Source organism: Vombatus ursinus, unplaced genomic scaffold (genome assembly GCF_900497805.2).
Source record: "Vombatus ursinus unplaced genomic scaffold, bare-nosed wombat genome assembly UNPS02014772.1, whole genome shotgun sequence".
Lineage (NCBI taxonomy): Eukaryota > Metazoa > Chordata > Mammalia > Diprotodontia > Vombatidae > Vombatus > Vombatus ursinus.
In genome coordinates, this window is record NW_020954550.1 from 14,541,864 (window position 1) to 14,562,793 (window position 20,930).

The window sequence follows — 20,930 nt, forward strand, 5'->3', positions numbered from 1 at the left end:
TTCTAACCTGTTCTCTGCAGGCCCACGTGACCTCAAATCACAACACTGCCTCAATGATCTCCTTTCCTCTCACCCTCACACTTTGTCTTCTCCCAAACTATTCTAAGTACTGCTGTCATACAGTCTTCTATCTTGCAGCTGTCTTACCTTTGATTCAAATCTCATGAAAAAGCTTCATAAAAGTTGTATTTTATGTATGGAGTATTTAGGCTGTCTCATCTACTCTTCCCTCTGGTGGCTTTGTTCCTGCAGCTCCTATTAGGACTCACTGCTAGAAAGTGACCTGCATCCCTTCAAAGGCTTAACAAGATACCACTGACAGCCATAGTTTAACACTCGATCATGGATACATGAGCGTACTTCATCCATTTCCCTACTGACATGGGTGGGGGGATGATTCAGTCATGACCTTTGTTTGAGGGGAGCTGCTCATAAATAAATGACAAGATCTAGGAATGAAATCAAGAAGCAAATACTAAAATTGAAACCCATTATCTCACCCAGAGAGACTCAATTTGAGGGGTAAATATTGCCTAATAGTTGTAAAACAAACTATTCCAAAATACTATAAAGAATAGGGTAAACTCTAAACAGTCACAAAGCAAGAGATATTAGCAACATAGAGGAGAATCAATTACAATTATATAGTCAGTATAGGTGGAAAAAGTAGAATTCAGGGTGTTCACCCTTTAGAAAACATGGAATTTGGTAGATTTATCAGAATAAATGTATTATCAATTCACTGCATGAACAGAATTCACTGAGTTCATATTGCTCATACAAAATAACACAACTTCGAATGGATTTCATAAATCATGAAGATTTCCTTATGGTTCTTCTCACTTGTCAATCAATTTTGTACATAAATGTAATTTAGCACTATCATTTTATTTAGCAATTAAGAAAAAAATTCAGGATGGTTTTGTTTGGTCATTTTACTACTATAAAGTCACATAATTCCATGGCTATTCTAATTTCTGGTTTTTATTTAGTTGATTAGTGCTAAGAAAGAGAATTCATAAAAAATTCCCCCACTATTCTATTCCTAAATACAAATATGAAGGGATAACAAAATATTCTATAAACCATTTCACAATTATTTAGAGGATGCTGATCATGTGACTGAATTTTGGATTATTCAGGCTCTTTTCCCTCCTCCTTCCATTTTGCTTTCCACATTTGAATCATTTCATGAATACTTCCACCATGGACTTGTTAAAAATAAAAGATGAAAATCATGTGCTAGCCAGAAGTTGTGACAAAAGCTTTGTTGGGGAAGTAGCAGAAAAACGCTAAAATAAGGTTTGGAGATGATCCCTGGATTTCATCAACCTGAGATTCCCTTTGCTACTCATAACTGGAAACTGATTGTGATTGAAAACAGGTTCTTCATGAAAGGTGCCCACTGCATGCAGAATCATTTGCTACCTGACATACCAGCTTGAAGCTTTCTTAGCAGCTTTAGAACTGACGCTTCCTACCACAGGTGGCCACATTCAATTAATTCCCCCTTAGAAAAGTCTTGTCCGTTGTAACTGTTCAAATATTCCCATGAATACTCATGAATTTTTATATTTGTCCTTTGATCTAATGAGGATAAACCTGAATAAAGATTACCAATACCAAAATGCAAGTTTCTATTTCTATTTGGCATTAACAGGTTACTATGCACTCATTAATGCCACATCCAGTCTCAGCAGCAGGTAATGGGCTATGGATTCCAATTGTAAAGGTTCGCCCAATGAATGGAAGTTTTGTGAAACTTTGTATATGGTGTGTGCTTCAGGTAACATGGCCATTGTGGCTTTAAAAATTATTAGAATAAGAGTGCCTGAGGATCTCTGGTGGGTGGGGGGGGGTTTTGAAAATGGAACAATTTCTCACAGAGTCAACTATAATGAAGTTTGTTTATAAACAAAGCCCTCACAAACCTACCACTCATTAAATACATCAAGTTTGGAACCTGCTAAATTAAGAGTTTATTATTTATAAAAGAAACAATGCATGAGTTTGTGTCACCTGTAGTAAACAAAACAAAACCACCAACAAAAAAAACCCACCTGCCCTTCCATCACTATACAATAATAAACATGGAGAAGAGCAGAGGCAGAGAACATAGCTGTACCAGTAGAGTAATAGACACTATAAATGAGGCAGAATCAACTTTCAAAAAACTAATTTTAATCAAAACAAAAATTGTTGATCATTAACAAGTTTATAAAACAGTGATTTAGTTACATAAATAAATTGATATCAGTGTATCAAATCTTAATTACTTTCAACTTCATGAGCATGTTTACATGGGTGATGAAGTACAACCTTTTTTTTATCTATTATAATAAATAAAATGGAGAGCATGAAATAGTTTCTCTAAACAAAAAATACCTACAAACATACCTCTAGCATGTTCTCTAATGAAGGGAACAAGAGACACTGGACAACTTTTGCACCAAAACATAAAAATTGCTTTAAAAAGCACAAGGATACAGAACCATCAGCTAAAGTAAAGACACTATACTGTAACCAAAGTTGGTATTTAATAATATAATGAACAGTTTGGTAGTTAGATCTCCAGTTTGGTTATTTTAAAGCATTAAGACAAGGCAAGATAGAAGGCTGCTTTTGTTTGAGTAATTCTAGAGAAAATAAAATATATTAAAAAAAGACAACTGAAAAGTAGAACAGTCATACCTACACAACTTTCTGTCCTGCACAAAGTCAAAATACCTATGCAGAATATATATATATAATATATATATGTTATTTGTGCACAAAGGTTAGCTTATTATTAGCTCACTGCAAAGGCGTATGTCAATTGTTTTGGAAAACATTTTGCGTTTTGTGTCAAAAGGGAATATCTTTTAAGTTTTCTCGGCTAGGAGGCACAAACCTCAGTTCTGGCATACTGTACTCTTAATGCTAAGGCTTGCTGCTCTGGCTGTGTCTTCTGTTGTCCCTCTTTATTGTAGTGCCTGTTACAAGCATGTGTGGTGTGCGGTGTGTGTGTGTGTGTGTGTGTGTGTGTGTGTGTGTGTGTGTGTATACATACATACATACATATATATATGTATACATAAGTTGTATAAATATATATACATATATAATTTTCCCCAACAGCTATCAGTCTAACCATGCAATCCAAAAGGTGGCTCTGCATAGATGCCCAGCATAAAGTTCACCACCTGAGCCACCCCTGGAGCAAGGCGCACTTTTAGTCCTTCGGGTAGGTTCTCTCATTTTTTTTTTTTGTTTAAAACCAAGCTACTGCAGCTTCAAGTATTTTGCATTACATAGAATATTTTTATAAATTAGTTAATGTTATATTTTTTTCAATATTCAGACATATACTATAATATATATACAGTACAATAAATGCTCTCATTCTTTTTTTTTTAATTTTTTTTGATAAATCCCTGAGAATGTATGTTGACAGTCGCTAAGTTTCCACATGCACAAGCACTGGGTGCCATGCTTCCGGATGAACAGCACTGCAAAGCCACGTGGTCAGCCTTTTTTTTTTTTTAAACTATTAGGATTTCATTGTGTTGGTTGGTTTAAATATGCTGAAATGTAAAGATGAGTTACAAAGGAGTAAAGCTGAATCCATTCGAGGTACTTATCACAGGATGGAGGTGTTTTGTTTGGTTTTTAAAGCCATTGCAATCATTTTTGAGGCTGTGAACGGATACAGAAAACAGGAGAGCTGTGTGGACTTTTGCCACTTGACAACATATACTCAGTGTAAACCAAACCTTTTTTTTAACCTCTCTCTCATACAAAACCGAAAAAAAGGAAAAAAAAATGGAAAACACACAAACTTTCACAACATGACAATTTAGTTTGCAAACTCAATATAACTATACACATATAATACCGGTGTGGCTCTGTTTCTTTAAGTTAAAAAGGATACAAAGGCAGGCTCAAGTAAAAACAAACCATCCCTCCCACCCCCCTCCCCGCCCCCATTCACACGCGTTCTATCAACCAAACCGCTCACGAACCAACATCATCAGTTTCTTTTTGCCTTTGTAGATTTGTTTTAGGTTGTCAATAAACTGTGTAAACTGAATATGTCCATCATGAGCCATTAAGAAGGTCTCTCGGGCTTTGCTAAGGAACTCGATAAACTCACTATAGTGTCGAGGACTGATGTGTGTGAGTCGCGAATGTGTTGTATTAATGTAGGCTCCAATTGTGGCATCCAGGAGTTGCCTTAAAGGGGCTTTGTCCAGTGACATGAGCTTACCAGAGTTCCTCCTTCCATGAAGTCCCACCATCCCAGGAGTGGTCAAAGTACACCTGCGCAAAATGTCTGAGAGTACTGTTGCACATTTGACACTTTTGACCACCAGAGGTATTATAGCCGCTAGCTCATTTTTCCCGAGGGAGTGGCTGAGCGCACATGCCCATAAAACGTCATTAATGGCAGGGTGTGTGTCCTGATTGTAACTCAGGTTGAGATGCGTCATGGCCAAAGTAGCCAGCTTGTAGGCCCTCATGGGGTAGCCACGGTGCTCCATGTACCGGGCTATCGTAAAAAGCTGCGTGTAGCTCATGCCGGTCGTAGCAGCATCGAGAACAATTTGGTAAGCAGTCTCAAAAGCTATGTGATCCTTTTCACACAAGGTCAGTGCAGAGAGGGCGCAGTTTTGAGGGTCCTTCATTGCACACTGAAGAGCAAGCGTCCTAGCACTGCCGGCCAGTTTCTCCTGCTGGTGGCAGTCCAGATGCAGACGGACAATGGTGCTGTTGGACATCACAGTCGTAGCAACAATACTAGTGGCCTCTGTGGGGGTGAAGAGCGTAAACCAGCTCTGCATGATACTATCCAGTGCATAAACGCCTAGGAGACAAAGAAGAGGGGCTGTCACCAACCAGCACATACCCGAATCTGACTTTTCATTTTTATTCTTAAAAAACAAAACTTAACTTGTTAATCTTATCAGAGGATATGTGACAAGTTTTGTATAAAGAGCTCTGATAATGTTATGGGAAGCAACCTTTTAGGTTCAACAAAAAGGCTAAAAGAAATTTGAAGGTCTCATAATAAAGAACTGATCCTCTTGGTATCCGATATTTTCACTGTGTTGTTTGCAGTTTAAGCCCATGGCATTTCGATAACTGGTTCCAGTTTGCAAGAGTCTAATGTCTGTCACACACTTTTTCTGTTGATAAAACGACTTTCTCAAATCTTAAGAGTTTTCTCTAGGTGGTTTTGTTTTTCTCAAAATGCCAAGACAAAAGCGCCTCAGTCACTAAATCATCTTCAAGATGTGTAATTTAAATAAAAAGTATCAAGTCACTGAAGCATAACAACAACAAAAACTCACTGTGAGTCTGATGGGATTAGTATATGAGAAGTAATTCTTGGATTGGTCTTACCCTTGTACCTACTCTCTATAATAATATGGTAAATTAAATGTGATTCTATATTTACACTAATTCTCCACTTTCAAAATACTGACACATTATACAGCCACTAACAAATAAAATTATAACAATGATTTCCATAGTATCTCTTTAGTCTTACTTCTAGCATTTCTTCCTGGCAAAGGATCTGTGTCTTTTTCTGATGCAAATAGGGAAAAAGAAAGGTAACATAACCAATACTTATACTAAACAACCACCATTCTGTTCAGGAAATGCATAGTTTTGTTTAGTACCACTTTATTACTGCAGTGGGGAAATATCTGGCTGATATGCTTTACAAATTGTTGATTATGGGCAACTAGGGCATCTTCTTATGGCCAGCAGTAATTTCTCACTGACTTGAGCTCACCTAAACCACACCCAATGGTTATCATTTTCTCAATGGGAACTTTGTTTTATTTTCATAATTTGAAAGGAAGAATCAGTGTAGCTAGAAAACTTTTCATTTAAATGTACATGGTCAATGACCTATAGACTCAAGTCAGCCCCACAGGTCATTTCTAACCCCCAAAGGGCTCACTCTAGGATACTTTTACATGGAACTATAAACTAGATTATCATGAGCATGTAATAAAAGCACTTTATGTCCTGACAGACAACTGGTCAGGAATCATACTGACAATATTACTTCATCTACTCTACAGTAAGATGTTGCTTACTTATCCCATTTAAAATAACAGGATAGATCAACAACATTGTGTCAACTCAGATAACTGAAGGATTCCAACACCTGGGATGGAAGGATACCTCTGTGTAGGGATGTGAGTGGGACATACCTACAGGGACAAACCTACAGGGACAACCAGATGCCCTCACACAGGAGTAGTAATAACAAAAGAGAGGACACATCAGGAAAGGCAGAGGCTCTAAAAATGGCTTCAACAGACAGTAAAAATTAGCTTTCTTCTCTGCATTTGGTTATCTCGTTTTTAAAGGCACCAAAAGTTACTGCTGACCCTAAAAGGGTCAATAGAACCACATATTCTGGCGCTCATCATAATTGAGGAAGAACCTAGCAAGAACAGTAATTAAATCCTTTTTTATCAGCTGTACATTTACCAATGTTAAACTCATTTCAAGTGCTTTGGGGTATTGTTAAGATCCCTAGAATAAAAGTGGTGATGACAAGAACTGAGTGATCTACATTTCAGCTTGAACTGATAACATTCATTATTATTTTTTATTAATGGGGTATCATCACGTAGACTTATTCAGATGAGCTAATCAACGTTCTTGCTTATGCCTCAGTCAGACCTCAAAGAGTCAGAGTGGTAGAAAGCAGACTTCAATTTCAGGAGCAGTTTGAATATAGACAATTAATCTAACAAAGAATGGATGCCTGGTGCCTGGGATGCTGGAGTGTGAGGGTGGGGAAGAAGAGAAGAAGATAAAGAGAAGAAAAATGAGGTGTGGCACTTTAGAATTTCTGAGAACATTAAAAAAAGACTTACCTTTCTGAAACACTAACACTGAGTAAACCATAATCGTAATCAAGACATGTAAAATTAAATTCAAAATTTATAAACTGGTTTATGAGCATATGGAAAAGAATTTTTTTTTAGAAACTCCTTTTTAATAATCTTTTAATAATCAAGTTTACTTTTCAAGGAAGCAGAAGCATAAAAATAAAGATTCTGTAGGTGAATTCAGAGACTGTTCAAAGAACATAGGACCTGGCCACTAAAAAGGGAAATTCATCTTTTGGTTTGTGTTGCAATGAAAGCACTTTTATAATTTATGTAAAAGTATAATCCTGATATTTCTGAGTCTTGTATGCCAATGCACTCAAAACTGGATCATTATTTGACTTGAATTTTCAGACCTCAAAACAAAGTAGGATGAAGCAAGCATTTATTATCTGCTTTGTTTGTAAGCAAACCTTTCTTAGTATTTCTTCTTTTACTAGTATAACAAAAAGTGGAAAGCTACTTTTTTTCTGGCCAACACAAAGCAAATGTTGCTGCATCCTAAAGAAGACAAGAAATAGAAATGATGTTTCTGGAAGCTATTTTTTGAAACATATTTACTTACCCACTTCAGTTGCACATGTTACCAACCATCTCACCATTTCCCGTCGTCGCCAATTTAAAGTTGACAGTGTCATTCGCATGACCTGCCAAAATGGTGAAAATATAATTAGCAATAATATAAATCAATGGAATGGTAAAATAAGTTATTATAATGTAAAAACCTTAAGAGATCTAATAACCAGAATCAAACAATTCTATCATGGTAGTCCTTATGCATATATATGCTTTCCAATCAATTAAAAACCACTGCTCTAATGTGCCAGTAAATAAAGACATAATTCTTTTGGACTGGGGAGATTTATTCAAAAAAGCAACTTTTCCAAGCTGTTAGACTTAGTATCATAGAGTCAGAATCAATGTTGCCCAATATTCTTCACCATCTCCATTTACATCTCTGTACTACTGTGCTGAAAAGTAGTGCTATACAATGGAAAGAGCAGGCCTTGAATTTGGGAAGAACTATGTGCCAAGCAATGAAAATTAAAAAAAAAACTCATAAAAACTATTAAGTCTACCCGAGTGGTCTGTGCAATATGAAGAAACTAAAAAGCAAGAATTAAGTCAACATCACGTTTTTTCTGAAAATATAAAACTCTAAAAAGTTCAATTTTTAATTTTATTGAGTGACAGTTTCAGGGATTATTAATCATCTTTTCTCTAGTCACTCTAAGGAGGAAAGAATGATGTTAGTTGGAATTATAATTCAAGGAGGAGGGATTGTTCTCACTGGGGAGAGAGGCAGATTTTACAGGCCCTGAGTCAGCTTTTCATAGTTTTCAGAGCACTTTCACATCTATTATCTCATTTGAACCTCACAATAGCCTTGTGAGGAAGGCTGGGCAGGTATGTGTATCCTCATTTTAAAGATGAATAAACTGAGACCCAGAGAAGTTGAGTGATTTGCCCAAGACCACACAGTTCTTTGGTGGCAAAACTGGGACCAGAGTCCAGGTTTCTTGATTTTTGGTTCAGGGTTTTACTATGCTGCCTACAAATACCACCTTACATCTTTTAAAAGATGTAGGGGGCAGCCAGGTGGTGGAGTGGATAGAGCACCGGCCCTGCAGTCAGGAGTACTTGACGCTCACTAACTGTGTGACCCTGGGCAAGTCACTTAACCCCAACTGCCTTAAATATATATATATATATATATATTTATATACACACATATATAAAAAGACAAGGATGTAGCCTCTAAAAGGATAGTGAATGCATCTACAAAAAGCAGGCCCTTTCAGCTGGGAATCACAAATGCCCTCAAATGGTACATCATTCTGAATACTTAGCAGGTCTGTGCACCTGAGAATTTACTTACCTATACTAACAAAACTAAGTCTTTTTTGTATGTACCAATCCTCAGAACAAGAGTCAAAACAAAAGTTTTCAAATCCCACATAATAACACTGGTGATATACCTGAAGGCCCAGCTCCAGAGACACTTTCAAAAGTGTGATGTCTGGCAAACTGTCCATGAGAGTTGCTATCTTAAATGCATCTTGGGCAAGCTTAAAAATATGTGATGAGGAGTGAATGTTTTTCTGGATGGATTCTAATACTGTTTCAAGCCTCCGAACATCGCCTGCAATGTACAAGGGGGAGGAAGCAAACATACATGCACAATATAAGAAAAAAAAGAAAAGCAAGAAAAACAATTACATAAATTATTGGAAATGTTTACTGATGAAACAGACATTATAACTGTGTTCCATAATTACTTCAATGTATATGAATATCAGATTTACCAAAAAAAGGACACACTACAACACACCTTTAGTAAGCAAATGTATATGTGAAACAAAATCAATATGAAGTAACAAACAGCTCCCTAAATCTTATCTATGGATGTTTTAAAGAATGAAAAATTAAGGGGACATTTATCTATTTCTGAGTCTAAATAACCACTTTAATCCCCTATCTGCAAAATAAGTAGCCGCATAGGGGATAGTCTGGTGACTCTGGTAAGTCAGTCTCAGACTTAAATCAGCTCTATTACTCCTAACCTAAAAATCATGACCACTAAAAAACTGTCTTACATTAGAATTACTATCAACTAAGCAATTTGAAATAAAAATTACCCTCCCTGGAAAACAAACAAAATACTTATGTCTTAAGGATAATACTGTACCTTTGGCTGCTGTTAGCATAGTTGATGCCAGCTCACACTGCTGGGACTCAATGTGGCTTAGGGTAAACCAGCGGGGATACCGGTTTGGAACAACTGATGCAATGTGGTGTGGGCGGGACATATCTCCTGTTGGAGCAGTAGATTCCAATACTAGTAATCTGGAATGAGAAGACAAGGCAGGCTGCCTCTTTTCACTTGTCCATCATTATAACCATGGTTACTGGCAAGCAAAAGCCACAAGAGCTGCTTGCCCACACAGAAATCATACATGGCCCAGATGCAAGAGCCGCAGCAGACAATTTCTCTTCTGCCAGAATTTCAAAGTCAGTTTGCCAAAAGCCTCATTAACTGTTAATCACCCACACCTAAGAGATTTGCCTCCTTGTGTATCATTAGGAAGAAGAGAGTACACAGGCAAACTAAGCTACTGAGCATTAAGAGCTACGTTTTCCTACTGCCATATTTTTCATTCTTAACTCAATTTCCAAATTCACTCATTTATATAAAAAAAATTTGATAAAGAGAAACTAGCAAAGAAAGGTCAGGGCAGAGGGTACTGAAGCAGAGATTAGGAGATAACCTCAGATTAAGAAACTAATTGATTAATGGCAAAATTGGACGAGAAAGGGAGAAAACTGTCCTTTCTACTTTATTTCTACACATGATAAAAGCTTTATTTTTATACACTTTAGGTATCAATAAAACATGCCTTTGGCATTTATTTTCTGATTCAGAAAATAGAACATTAACTCAATCTTCAGACTCCTTTCACATTTCCCCATGACTTCAATGAAATTTCTAATCCTGGGAATCAACTTGCCTTGATGAGAATAAACTAAAAATGAAGATCATGCTGAAAACAAAGCATATGTTAAATTATTTCTAAATGTAAGTATTGGTAGGAAAGAATAGTGAAACAGCGATGAAAACAACCTAATCACACAGGAAATCATATACAGCCTTTTCACTATATCATTGAAACTTTTGGTTGTATGGAATTAAGAGTTATAAGCAAAATGTGTTAGAATGGATTGGTATCTGACAATATTTCCCAAGGCCTAATGTAACATATATTTATGGCTTTACAGGAGGGCAATTTTCCTCCTCCTTTTTTGTGTTTAGAAATGGCAAAGGGGCGATATGGTGACAGGAGGTAAGAGGCAAGCTTCTTCATTGTTGGAATTAAGAGTAGAAAGGGTTGGGTATTCAATTACATAAGTAGATAGATAGATATAGAGTTATGAGATATAATTTTTAACAGATAACTGTTTTTTACTGTGTACATTTGGAAATGATCTCTCTATTTCTTGTTTCACAGAAAACATTAAGTATACTCAGCTTAACATACACGTTGTAAACCTGCCTTTGTGGCTAAACGAAAGAAATCATTCCAACAATTTGAATTGGGGGAGGAAGAGTTAGGTATATAATTTTCATAGGCTAATTAAAAAACAAACGAAAAAAAAATACCCATTTATCTAAAAGCAAACTTTGCCAAAACTGTTTTAGAGGCAAACCACTACTGCAGAGTAGGAAAAGAAAGAACATTAAAAGAGCATTTCCTGAGACAGACACCTTTTAATAGAGGGCTAGGAAGGGGAGGAGGCAAGTGAAGGACGACCTCTCTTTTTCTACTCTCCATTTCTGGTCTCTAAAGACCAGTGTTTGTTTGTATGATCTATCTCTTCCATAGCAGCTTCCTGCAAGGCTTCCCTAGTTAAGAGGCATGTGGAGGGGATTTAAAATAATAACAATATTCCCCATTGTTCTGTTGCTATACACAAGCAAGAATTGTCTTTCAATGAACCAGAGACTAAAGGGAGTCTTTGTACTCTGAAGGTAATTCAAATCAGCAGGCACTACAGATGAGCATTATTCTGTGCAATACTTTTATATCTGGCTAACAGTAGTAGCATCAGAATGTCATAACACTGAGGTTCTACTCTTTTTTTCGGGGGGGGGGGCAAGGCAAGCAGGGTTAAGTGACTTGCCCAGGGTCACATAGCAAGTATCAAGTGTCCGAGGCTAGATTTGAACTCAGGTCCTCCTGATTCCAGGGCCAGTGCTCTATTTGAGGCTATTCTTAACATAAAGAATAGAATCTTTTGGATTTGAGTATGTCCAGATTTCAACATGATATCATAGACAACTTTCATTTCATTTTACTATATTTCTATTAAAACATTCTGTCCACAAAATGCAACTAGTATTAAACTACCACTCTAATAATGATAGAGTCATCCTAGAGGCTGGAAAAGTTTGGCATTATCCACCACCTCCAGTATTTTCAAAACATGTGATGCTGCCAGCCACAACACTGACCTGATATAGTCTTTCTTTGGTTTCTGTGACATTCATCTCTCTTGGTCCTTCTAACTGTCCGATGGTCTGAATCATCATCTATATCCTGGCCAATAAGTATAGGCATTCCCCAAGCCTTAGTCCTGGCCTCTCTGCAGCATTCTCCCCTACTTAGCAATCTCTTCAGTTTACATGGCTTCAGTTATGACCCTATGCAGACAGTTCTAACCCCAACCTGTCCACTGAACTCAGTTACTGCATTACCAAGTGCTTGGTGGACATCTCTAGGCATCACAAACTCAGCATATCCAAAGGGAAACTTATTATATTTTCCCCCAAATCCAACTTACCTACCATCTTTTCAATTTCTATTGATAGCATCTTCCCAGTCTCCCAGCTTTGTAAACTTGTAGTAATTCTTGATTATTCCTTCTCTCTCAATCCCCACATATAATCAATTGTTAATTGTCAGTTCTCCAGCAATAACACCTCTCACATTCTCCTCTCCACCACAACTTCTACCCTAGTTTAGGTTCCTGTCACCTCTTACCCTGGACTACTCCTCATTTGTTTTCTAACTTTCAGTTTTCCCCCTCTCTAATCAATGCTTCACAAAGCTGCAAAATTTATATTCCTAGAAAATATATCTGACCATGTCACACACCTCTAACTTCCATCACACTCTAAAACATTTTCCATGAATTTCCTGTTGCCTCTAGCATAAGAAACAAAATTCTCAGACTGACACCTAGAGTCTTTTACAATCAGGTTCCCACCTAATTTTTCAGTGATTTCATGTTACTCCCCTTAGTACATCAGATGTTCTAGTCGAAACGGCCTTGCTAGCATTTACCTATACATAATATTCTCTTAATAAAGGTTTGCTGAATTGAATGGAATATGATAAATTAAGGAGAGATCAGAGTGCCCAGGAAAGGACACAGCAAATTAAAGAAATTCTAGCCTTGAGTGAGAGTGTATGCGCGTGCGTGCGCGTGTGTGTGTGTGTATGATAGCTCTCTCTGTCTCTATCACATTTAATTACGGGCAATTCTCTGAACAGACTCAAGGTCATACTCATTATTTTGTTTAAAATGAGTGACATATGGGACACAATTCAGAGGCAGGGTACATATTCTTAAAAACTCATGGCAATGGCTATGGACACAGAATGGGAGACATACAACTTCTTACTCATTCATCATACCCAAGCTCTTGGGTCCCTTCTTCAGATGGGACTGCAGTGGGATTTACTTTATATTTTCCATTAGAAATTTGGGCCTGATTTGTAAAGTAGTTTATGTTCTAAGAAAAGCTAGTTTCCTCTTGTGTTCTTGAAGTTTTATAGGTTAAAACTTCACAAGATTCAGTGGAGAATGGGAAAAATGTCATCCTGAACCCACATAAAGGTTGAATGGAGATGGAAAGAATGGTTATTTAGTAAATTAGGTTTTTTTAAGTGAAAAATACAGAAAGACATTTTAATGTACATATAAGAAAGGGGGAATTGATGAATATAGTTCACAGCCGTAAGGAATATGAAGTGAAAAGACTTCTAAAAATCTCAATAAGTCATTACTTTTACTTGTAAGGATATTATTCATGTTCTTGTCTTTGAGCCAACCATAAAGGTACTTTGTGATGCAACTGCTTTCCTGTATTATTGATGGATAGTGAAACAACTACATAAAAGTGAAAACTATGGCAGCTCTGAAGGCCTCAATTAGATTTTGTCAAGCACGTTTATTATTCTTTACTTTTTCAAAAAATCTAATTTTCAAAAAGTAATGAATTATTTAGGAAGGTTTCAACTGAAAACTGCCTTGTGATTAAACACAGCCCAAAATAACCCACTAATACCACACTCTAGATCTAAGAAGGAAAAGAGGGGGAAAAAAGGACCCAATAAAAATATCCCTAAAATTAGTAAGTCAGCACACTAGCAGGCCAAGTATGGTTCTTTTCCTGCTTTTAAAAAACAACACAAGATGCATAGGCAAACAGTTTCCTTAGCTTTTGCGTGGTTACAGGAAACATGAATGAATTAGTAGTAGGAGTCAGTTAAAGGCCATTTTTCCCAGTGGGGAATTTTGCTTGTCTCTTCCCAGCGGGGCTTTCTATACATACCGCATTGCTCTCAGTGCAATTCTGTATGCCAGTTCAGCATCATGAGGTAGGAGAGAGGTGAAGAGATACTTGGCAAATGTATGCATTGGAACACTCTCTCGATGGATGATTTCTCCTAAACCACTATATGGTCCAGCTGTAGGGAGAGCACACAAAGATTTTACATTTCTAAAACTGAACTACTACCACAGCTGATAAAAATATTTAAACTAAAATTTATACAAATGGAATAAGCAATTAATTACTTAAGACTCTAATCTAAGTGATATAGTAATATCAGAGAGGAGAAACATCTGAAGTAAAGGTCGCTTGGTATTTGCAAGACAGTTCAAAATTTGTGTCATGAAGCAATGATTCAGAGGACTGTGCCACAAAGTTAAGCAGAAAAACCAGAGTACTAGGTCAAAGTGGTGCTCCCCTCTGCATTGTAAGGACCACTACAATACTGAAGTCATTTTTCTGAAAAGTAAAACCTGGAGAAATTTGTAGAATATCTTCTTGAAGCCTTGTCCATTAGATGACAGAGGGTTTACAAATGTACAGATGAATACACATTTGAACCTTTGGGACACAGAGATGCACAAACCTGACCACAGAGAACAGGCAAAACAAATTTAGGTGTCTAGAGATGTTCTAAATTACAAGTTGGATGAGGCCGTGAATTATAATTGTTAAGATTAGTACTCTAAAAGAATAATGACAGAGAATTATTTACTTCTACTATTTAAAAGTTTCATCAGAATAAAAGGGTAATTAGCCCTGGCTGATATAAATCAACAATTTTTTTAAAGGATACTGTAACCCTGTAATGCATTTTTCAAACAAAATTAAATATAAGCTATCCAAATCCATTTTTCTAACAACCTGTGACATGCATGGTGACCAAAAAAGTACCTCCCCATATGTTCCTGCTGAATGCACTGACATTGGCAACATAGACTCTTTTAAATTTGAAAGTAAAACCAAAGAACTTATACTGACTTACAGTTAAATAGTCTGAAATTTAGTTTTTCTATTTCAACTATAAGCAGAACTGATTTCACTATACTTAGAAGTATGACAGGACCCTACTCATCAGGACAAAATAAAAGTATCTGTGGTGAAGAAAAGAGGTCTTATGTTTCTAGATGCAAGAAATGTATTTTCTTTATTGTGGAGTCACTGATAATAAAAAGGCAAAACACTTTTTGTTGTTTCTATTTTTGAATGCAACCACCCTTCCTCACCCAAACAACTTAAACATTTCTCACAACAGTTTTACATTTATAAAGGGTTTTAATATTTACAAAACATGCTTCTTCTAACAATCCAATGGGGGTAAGTAGACTAGGTATTTCAATTTTATGGAAAAGTGAGGATCAGAAAATTATAAAAACTTGCTCCCTTACCTAACAGAACTAAAATCTATCCCCCATGTCCTAATTTACATTATTTTCTCAGAATTGCCTTACTCTGATTCTCACTTTCTATTGTGTTTTAAGACAAAAAACAAACAAAACAAACCTTTTTTAGTGCTGTGATTTTCCTTTTTGAGGCATTAAAATATTATTTTCTTGATAATTTATTTTTAAAAGGCCCAAATTTTAAAAATGCAATACCTTCTCAGTTATTGAGGTTGTAACTGTTCAACTTATAGTTTATTTAAGACTTTTTGCATTTCTTTCTGGTCTTGACCTTACAAAGAAAACTGGAATTTGCCTTAGAAGTTGCATGAAACTTTTGGGTTGGTTAACCTATGTCTAATGAATCATTAGAAACATTTAGTCAGGATCACTGACAGTGGTAATTCACTCATTCATTTCCAAATTCTCTGCACTTGGTCAGTATTTGCAAATGACACATTAAAAACCCAGATACTAAACAACAGCCAATAATTCAGAGATGCCACTCAATTATAATGCTATTATTTAACTGTCCAAACAAATGGGAACATGGTCATTGACAATCAGACCTATGTCTGTTTCTGGTGTGAGATAGCCCAAACGAAGCAGCCCTATTGAAACCCTATAGTATTAAAAAGGGCTGCTTCTTGATGAACTGTAAACATAAGGCCACCCTCCCTTTACTTCCCCCCCAACCCGGTTTTAAATTTTAAAAACTGTTTTCTGCTCTAAGTGATCCTATCTCCTGGGCAGTATGAATACATATATGATCACCTGATGACCAAACTCCTTAAAGAAATGATCATACTTTGAAATTAATTTAGATGTCAAAGAAAAGGTACTGCCAAGCAACCTGTGAAGGAATAACTATCTTCTAAACAAAGCTGAACAAGTAAACACAAAGTAGCTTCATCAAGGTACCTTCTAATAGGAAGACTGCTTGCTTGCGAAAAATTTTCACTAATGTATCATCCAATTCGATTTCTTGTAGCTTGGAAATGAGCTGCTCCTCATTTCGGCAAACCTTCTCTTGTGTATACAATCCATCTGGCATGATCCGCTGCTGCCCCAGCCCTATTAGTGCTACCTCCACAGCCAGTGTTAAATATGATTCCCCTTCATCCAGGAACTTGTGTGTGGGCAGGTGCTGGTACTCCAGAGACTTGCCCTGCCCCATATTCTCTGTGATGAAACAACAAAAGATATGGCAGTTCACACACTATTTTCCCTATACACTCTGACACATACAAATATTTATTTTACCAAATGCTGTTTAATAACTATTATATTTATCCTCTGGAGAGTCAGAAAACCTGTTACATAAAAATGAAGTTTCCCAACATCTTGTTTAATTAAGAAGGGATTCTCCCTACTATAAATCAATCACTTCTAAATTTCTTCAGCCCCACAGTGAACAGACATTAAAAAATTTAAATTAAAAATAAACTAATGAAACATACAGCTGAAAGTAAATGAATATTAACTGGCAAAGGCTGGCAGATTACTCATGATATCTCCTTACTTCTATAAGAGTAGCAAAGATTTAACAAGATACTGGTCCTGTATTCCTAATTCCAGGACCTAACATGAATAACTTCTCTTCAAAGGTTCTTCCCATCATTGAGTGTGTATCATTTTCAAAAATGATACTTTTAATGAGCATTCCTTGGTGATCACGGTAGATTTCTGTTGCAAATTAAAATAAACTTCAAACAGTATACAGTATTTTCTATCAAACCCCAAGGGTAAGATAAGCAGATGGATTCCTGAGCCTTTGGGCAAAAACAGGGCTGCTATTAACCCAAAGAGAAAAGCCCTGTGAGGGCTTGCATGGAAGCAGGAAAATTCATCTCTTTATCCAACTTTGCTACAAGAGCACTAGAGGGACCCACCTCATTGACACCTGAAGAGGCATTACTGAGTCCTGTGCAGTAATACAGAAGAAAGGGGCTAAACATATAGCTAAAATATAAAGAAGACTTCTTTAAATGAGGCCCATTTTTCCCCATACTTAATAAGACTTAGGATTAGCATTTATTCATATGTAAGTATACATATATATCTGCAAATACACATACGTGCTAATAAATGTGCATCTCTTACAAGAATCTTTCCCCTTCTTTTAAAAAAGGAAAGGAAGAGACTCTTGCTCCTTAATATGAATATGTTAATATATAATTATCAATAGGACAAATTAAAGAACTATGCTAATGAATATTACAATCAAAAAGTTATAGAAGCAAAGGAATAGACTATTTGTAACATCATGAATTTTCAATAATTCCCTCAATGATGCTTTACTCCGACAGGTTGTTACCCCTCCCAGGATCTATGATTTCACTGGTGAAAAGAACTCTTTATGAAGAAATTTCCTCTACTAATGCAGACCAACAATTATAGTCTTTAGAGGGTTGCCTGGTACACTGAGAGATTAAATGACTTTCCCAGGGTCACAAAACCAGTATATGTCAGTAGGAAGATGTAAACTTAGGTCTTTCTAACTCTAAGGCCACTATAATGTGCTACCTTCTACTGATAGATCATGCAAAACAAAAAGATAAGTGCTCAAAGAACTTTACCCCCAAACTTACACATCAGGAATTGTAGTTTTTTATAAAAAGCAAGAGAATCTTTCTCTGAGTATACTCATCCATAATAGCTAAGGTTCTGTCTTTTAGTAATGCTTAATGCTTTGTATATTGTATAATATTGTAAAGTATATTAAGAAATTTAAAGTTGTTGAAATTACTTTCTAAATGAAGAATGCTAATCATTTGTGAAGTAATTTTACAGATTTTAAAAAACAAAACTGAGGAAGAGTATTATGACTAATGCCATTCACTATCAAAAAAAACTTCACACAAGTCTGAACTGTTTTACCTGCAAAATCTGAGAATCCAGGGTAGTTTTCATCATCCACTCTGCAGGCTTCCATAAGGCTACTGAAGAGGGTGCCAATGGGATCCAATGGATGACCAACCCAACCTTCTAAATTGGTTATTGATGTTATTCCTTTGTGGAGCAACTCTACAGAAGGAGTATTAAAAAGAGGAGAAGGGAGAAAGAGGAAAGATTTATTAATTAATAACACCACCCAAATAAAACTATTTATCACTGACATTAAAAATAATGCAACTGATTACAAATTACTAATCAGCAAAACAAAACAAAAATCCACAAAACATACATATATGTGAAACAGAACAACAAAAAAGATACAGAAAGCCTCCAAGTCACAAACAAGTTGTTACAAAAGTTAATTTGTGTGTTGTTTGGTAACAGCTCACAATGTATTTTCCCATGAAAAATGTTATAAATGCTAATTCAGTTTCCATGTTAAGTTAACCATCTGTAGTATCACTTCTATAGGGAAACATGCTTCAAGTTCCAACTCTGGGGCACTGTAATACATCTCTGATCAAGTAATAAGTATGGTTTCCCACAGAATAGGAGCAGGAGCCAGGAGCTAGGAGCCAAAATTCAGGAGGGGTTAATGCAGAGTATTTGCTCCTGGCTTCAAGAAACTGTTTATTCTCTTTAATTAAAAAAACAAAAACAAAAACATCTGCAGGTCAATCAGTTCATTCCCTAGGTGTTCTGTATTGGAGGAACAAAGGAAAAGATCCCACAGCCACTGCAAGGGCTATATATCAGGACTCTTTTAGTATGTATTTGTGTATGTAGGTCAAATGAAAGCTGAATTGTTCTGAATTAAGGACTGACTGTATAATTCCCATGAAAATAACATTTCATAACCTTTATAAACATTCAATGAGAAGTGAACACAGCTCCAGAATTTTTTAATACAACTAAACATTTGTTAATGGTTACTACAGGCAAGGCAAGGTGCAGAGTTAGAATAAACTCACCATAGGTGTTAGAAGACTAAAAATGTGGATCAAAACAAAACTTTTAAAGTTCCTATTGTACTACTGTACAAAAAGCTTCTAGACTGTGAGGTAGATAATTAGTTGTAAGCAGCCTTTGTTATTTACGTAACGGAAAGTCAACGTAAGTGCAAAATAAAAATAATCTATGACCTTTTTACTATTCCCAGAAATTTCTGAATAGAAATTTTCAGCAACCGGCATAAGAAAGAAAGGGATTAGTGTATTCTTGGTATATGGTTCCCATGGATGATGATACCATTAAAGTCCTCCAAAGGAAAAATGGAAATACTGGCCTGGACACATAAAATATATACATACATTATCATCATTTTGGTAAATATCTTTTCAGCTAACATGTTCCAGCTGATTTACTTTTCATAACTACAAAAATTCTTACTCTTGATTATAAAACTGTCTATTTCCTCCTTCCTTTCAAAGACTACCTGACCTTTTTTTCTCTCAATTCCTTCCTCAGGCTTAATCTCATATACACCAAATAAAACAACTTACCTTGGGGGAAAAAAATCTTAAATTTTTCTTTCATTTCTCTCCTTCTGAATCCTGACTGCCCCCCGCCTTCCTCAAAAGAAGAAGAAAAAGTCTAGCATTTCTCACAGACTAACTATTCAACATTTTAAAATTAAAAGAAAATGAGGTTCATAAATGCCATCTCCATTGATTTCACTTTAAATACAGATTCTTCATGAGCAGTTTAAAATCCAGTTATTATGTCATCACCCAGAATTTCTCGCCAATGAAACCCTCTTCTTTCACATTCACCTTTCTTCTGAGTTCGGAACATTTCCAGTTGTTTCTGCTGCTGTCTTCTTAGCGTATTAACAATTGCTATCGCTAGCCTCAGTGCTTCTCTTGGGTATCCATGAGACCTTAATGCATCTACTCTTGCACAGGCTGTAGGAACATGTTCTAAAACAGAAAATTATGGGGAAAAGTTGCTATTCTTTGACATTTATAAAAAAAATTGTATCTAATGAAAACAGTTTCCCACTAAATATTCCTCAGAGATGAGAAACTATGTATGCACTAGAATCTGAATGCAAAATTCAGCTCTGATTTGCCAGGCTTTCATTCATCTACTATTGAATCTCTTCCCCCTCCCTGCAGTACTCCTCCCCCCTCCCCCTCCCCCAATAATGCTATAGAAATTAAACAAAGAACAAGTCATGGAAACATCTTTCCGGTGTAGCCACTCACCATGCCAGAGGGGCCACCCGTGAGAGTCAAAGAGGGAGTTTTCAGTGTCGTCATGGTAACAGTAGTTGGTGTAAAGGTCGCTGCTGATAATGTGCTGTAAGTGGCTATCCTGCCAGTGGAGATCGCATGCCTCAATGGCTCGTGTGAACACTGTCCGATGCGGCCTGCTCGATGAATCTGTTATTTCCACAATTCAGAAAACGCCATCAGCTCTTATTCATATGTGAATAAGTCACTCACACCATTATGTTGTCAGATGTCCATAAACACCCCTGCATACACTGGTCCTGTACCCCTTATGCAGAAAAGTTCTGGTGAAGAATTTCATCTCCTAAGTTCTAGGGGGCAAGAGACACCACTCGCTCACTCTTGTTTTGTCAAACACACACACACACACACACACACACACACACACACACACACACACACA

The 20,930-nt window shown here is 36.5% G+C and overlaps 1 protein-coding gene across 1 annotated transcript in view; it reads right to left on the minus strand.

The window, feature by feature from the left end:
- Window positions 1–3,966: 3,966 nt before the first annotated feature.
- ZSWIM6 (zinc finger SWIM-type containing 6) overlaps window positions 3,967–20,930 on the minus strand; it is a 209,084-nt gene continuing 192,120 nt past the window's right edge. The window contains exons 7-15 of the mRNA XM_027863642.1: window positions 20,501–20,677; window positions 20,066–20,212; window positions 18,276–18,422; window positions 16,317–16,577; window positions 14,014–14,149; window positions 9,586–9,743; window positions 8,876–9,039; window positions 7,462–7,543; window positions 3,967–4,843 (exon numbers count right to left, since the gene is read on the minus strand). Coding sequence (XP_027719443.1) covers window positions 3,981–4,843; window positions 7,462–7,543; window positions 8,876–9,039; window positions 9,586–9,743; window positions 14,014–14,149; window positions 16,317–16,577; window positions 18,276–18,422; window positions 20,066–20,212; window positions 20,501–20,677 — 2,135 coding nt within the window. The 3' untranslated portion in view covers window positions 3,967–3,980. The remainder of the gene's footprint in view (window positions 4,844–7,461; window positions 7,544–8,875; window positions 9,040–9,585; window positions 9,744–14,013; window positions 14,150–16,316; window positions 16,578–18,275; window positions 18,423–20,065; window positions 20,213–20,500; window positions 20,678–20,930) is intronic.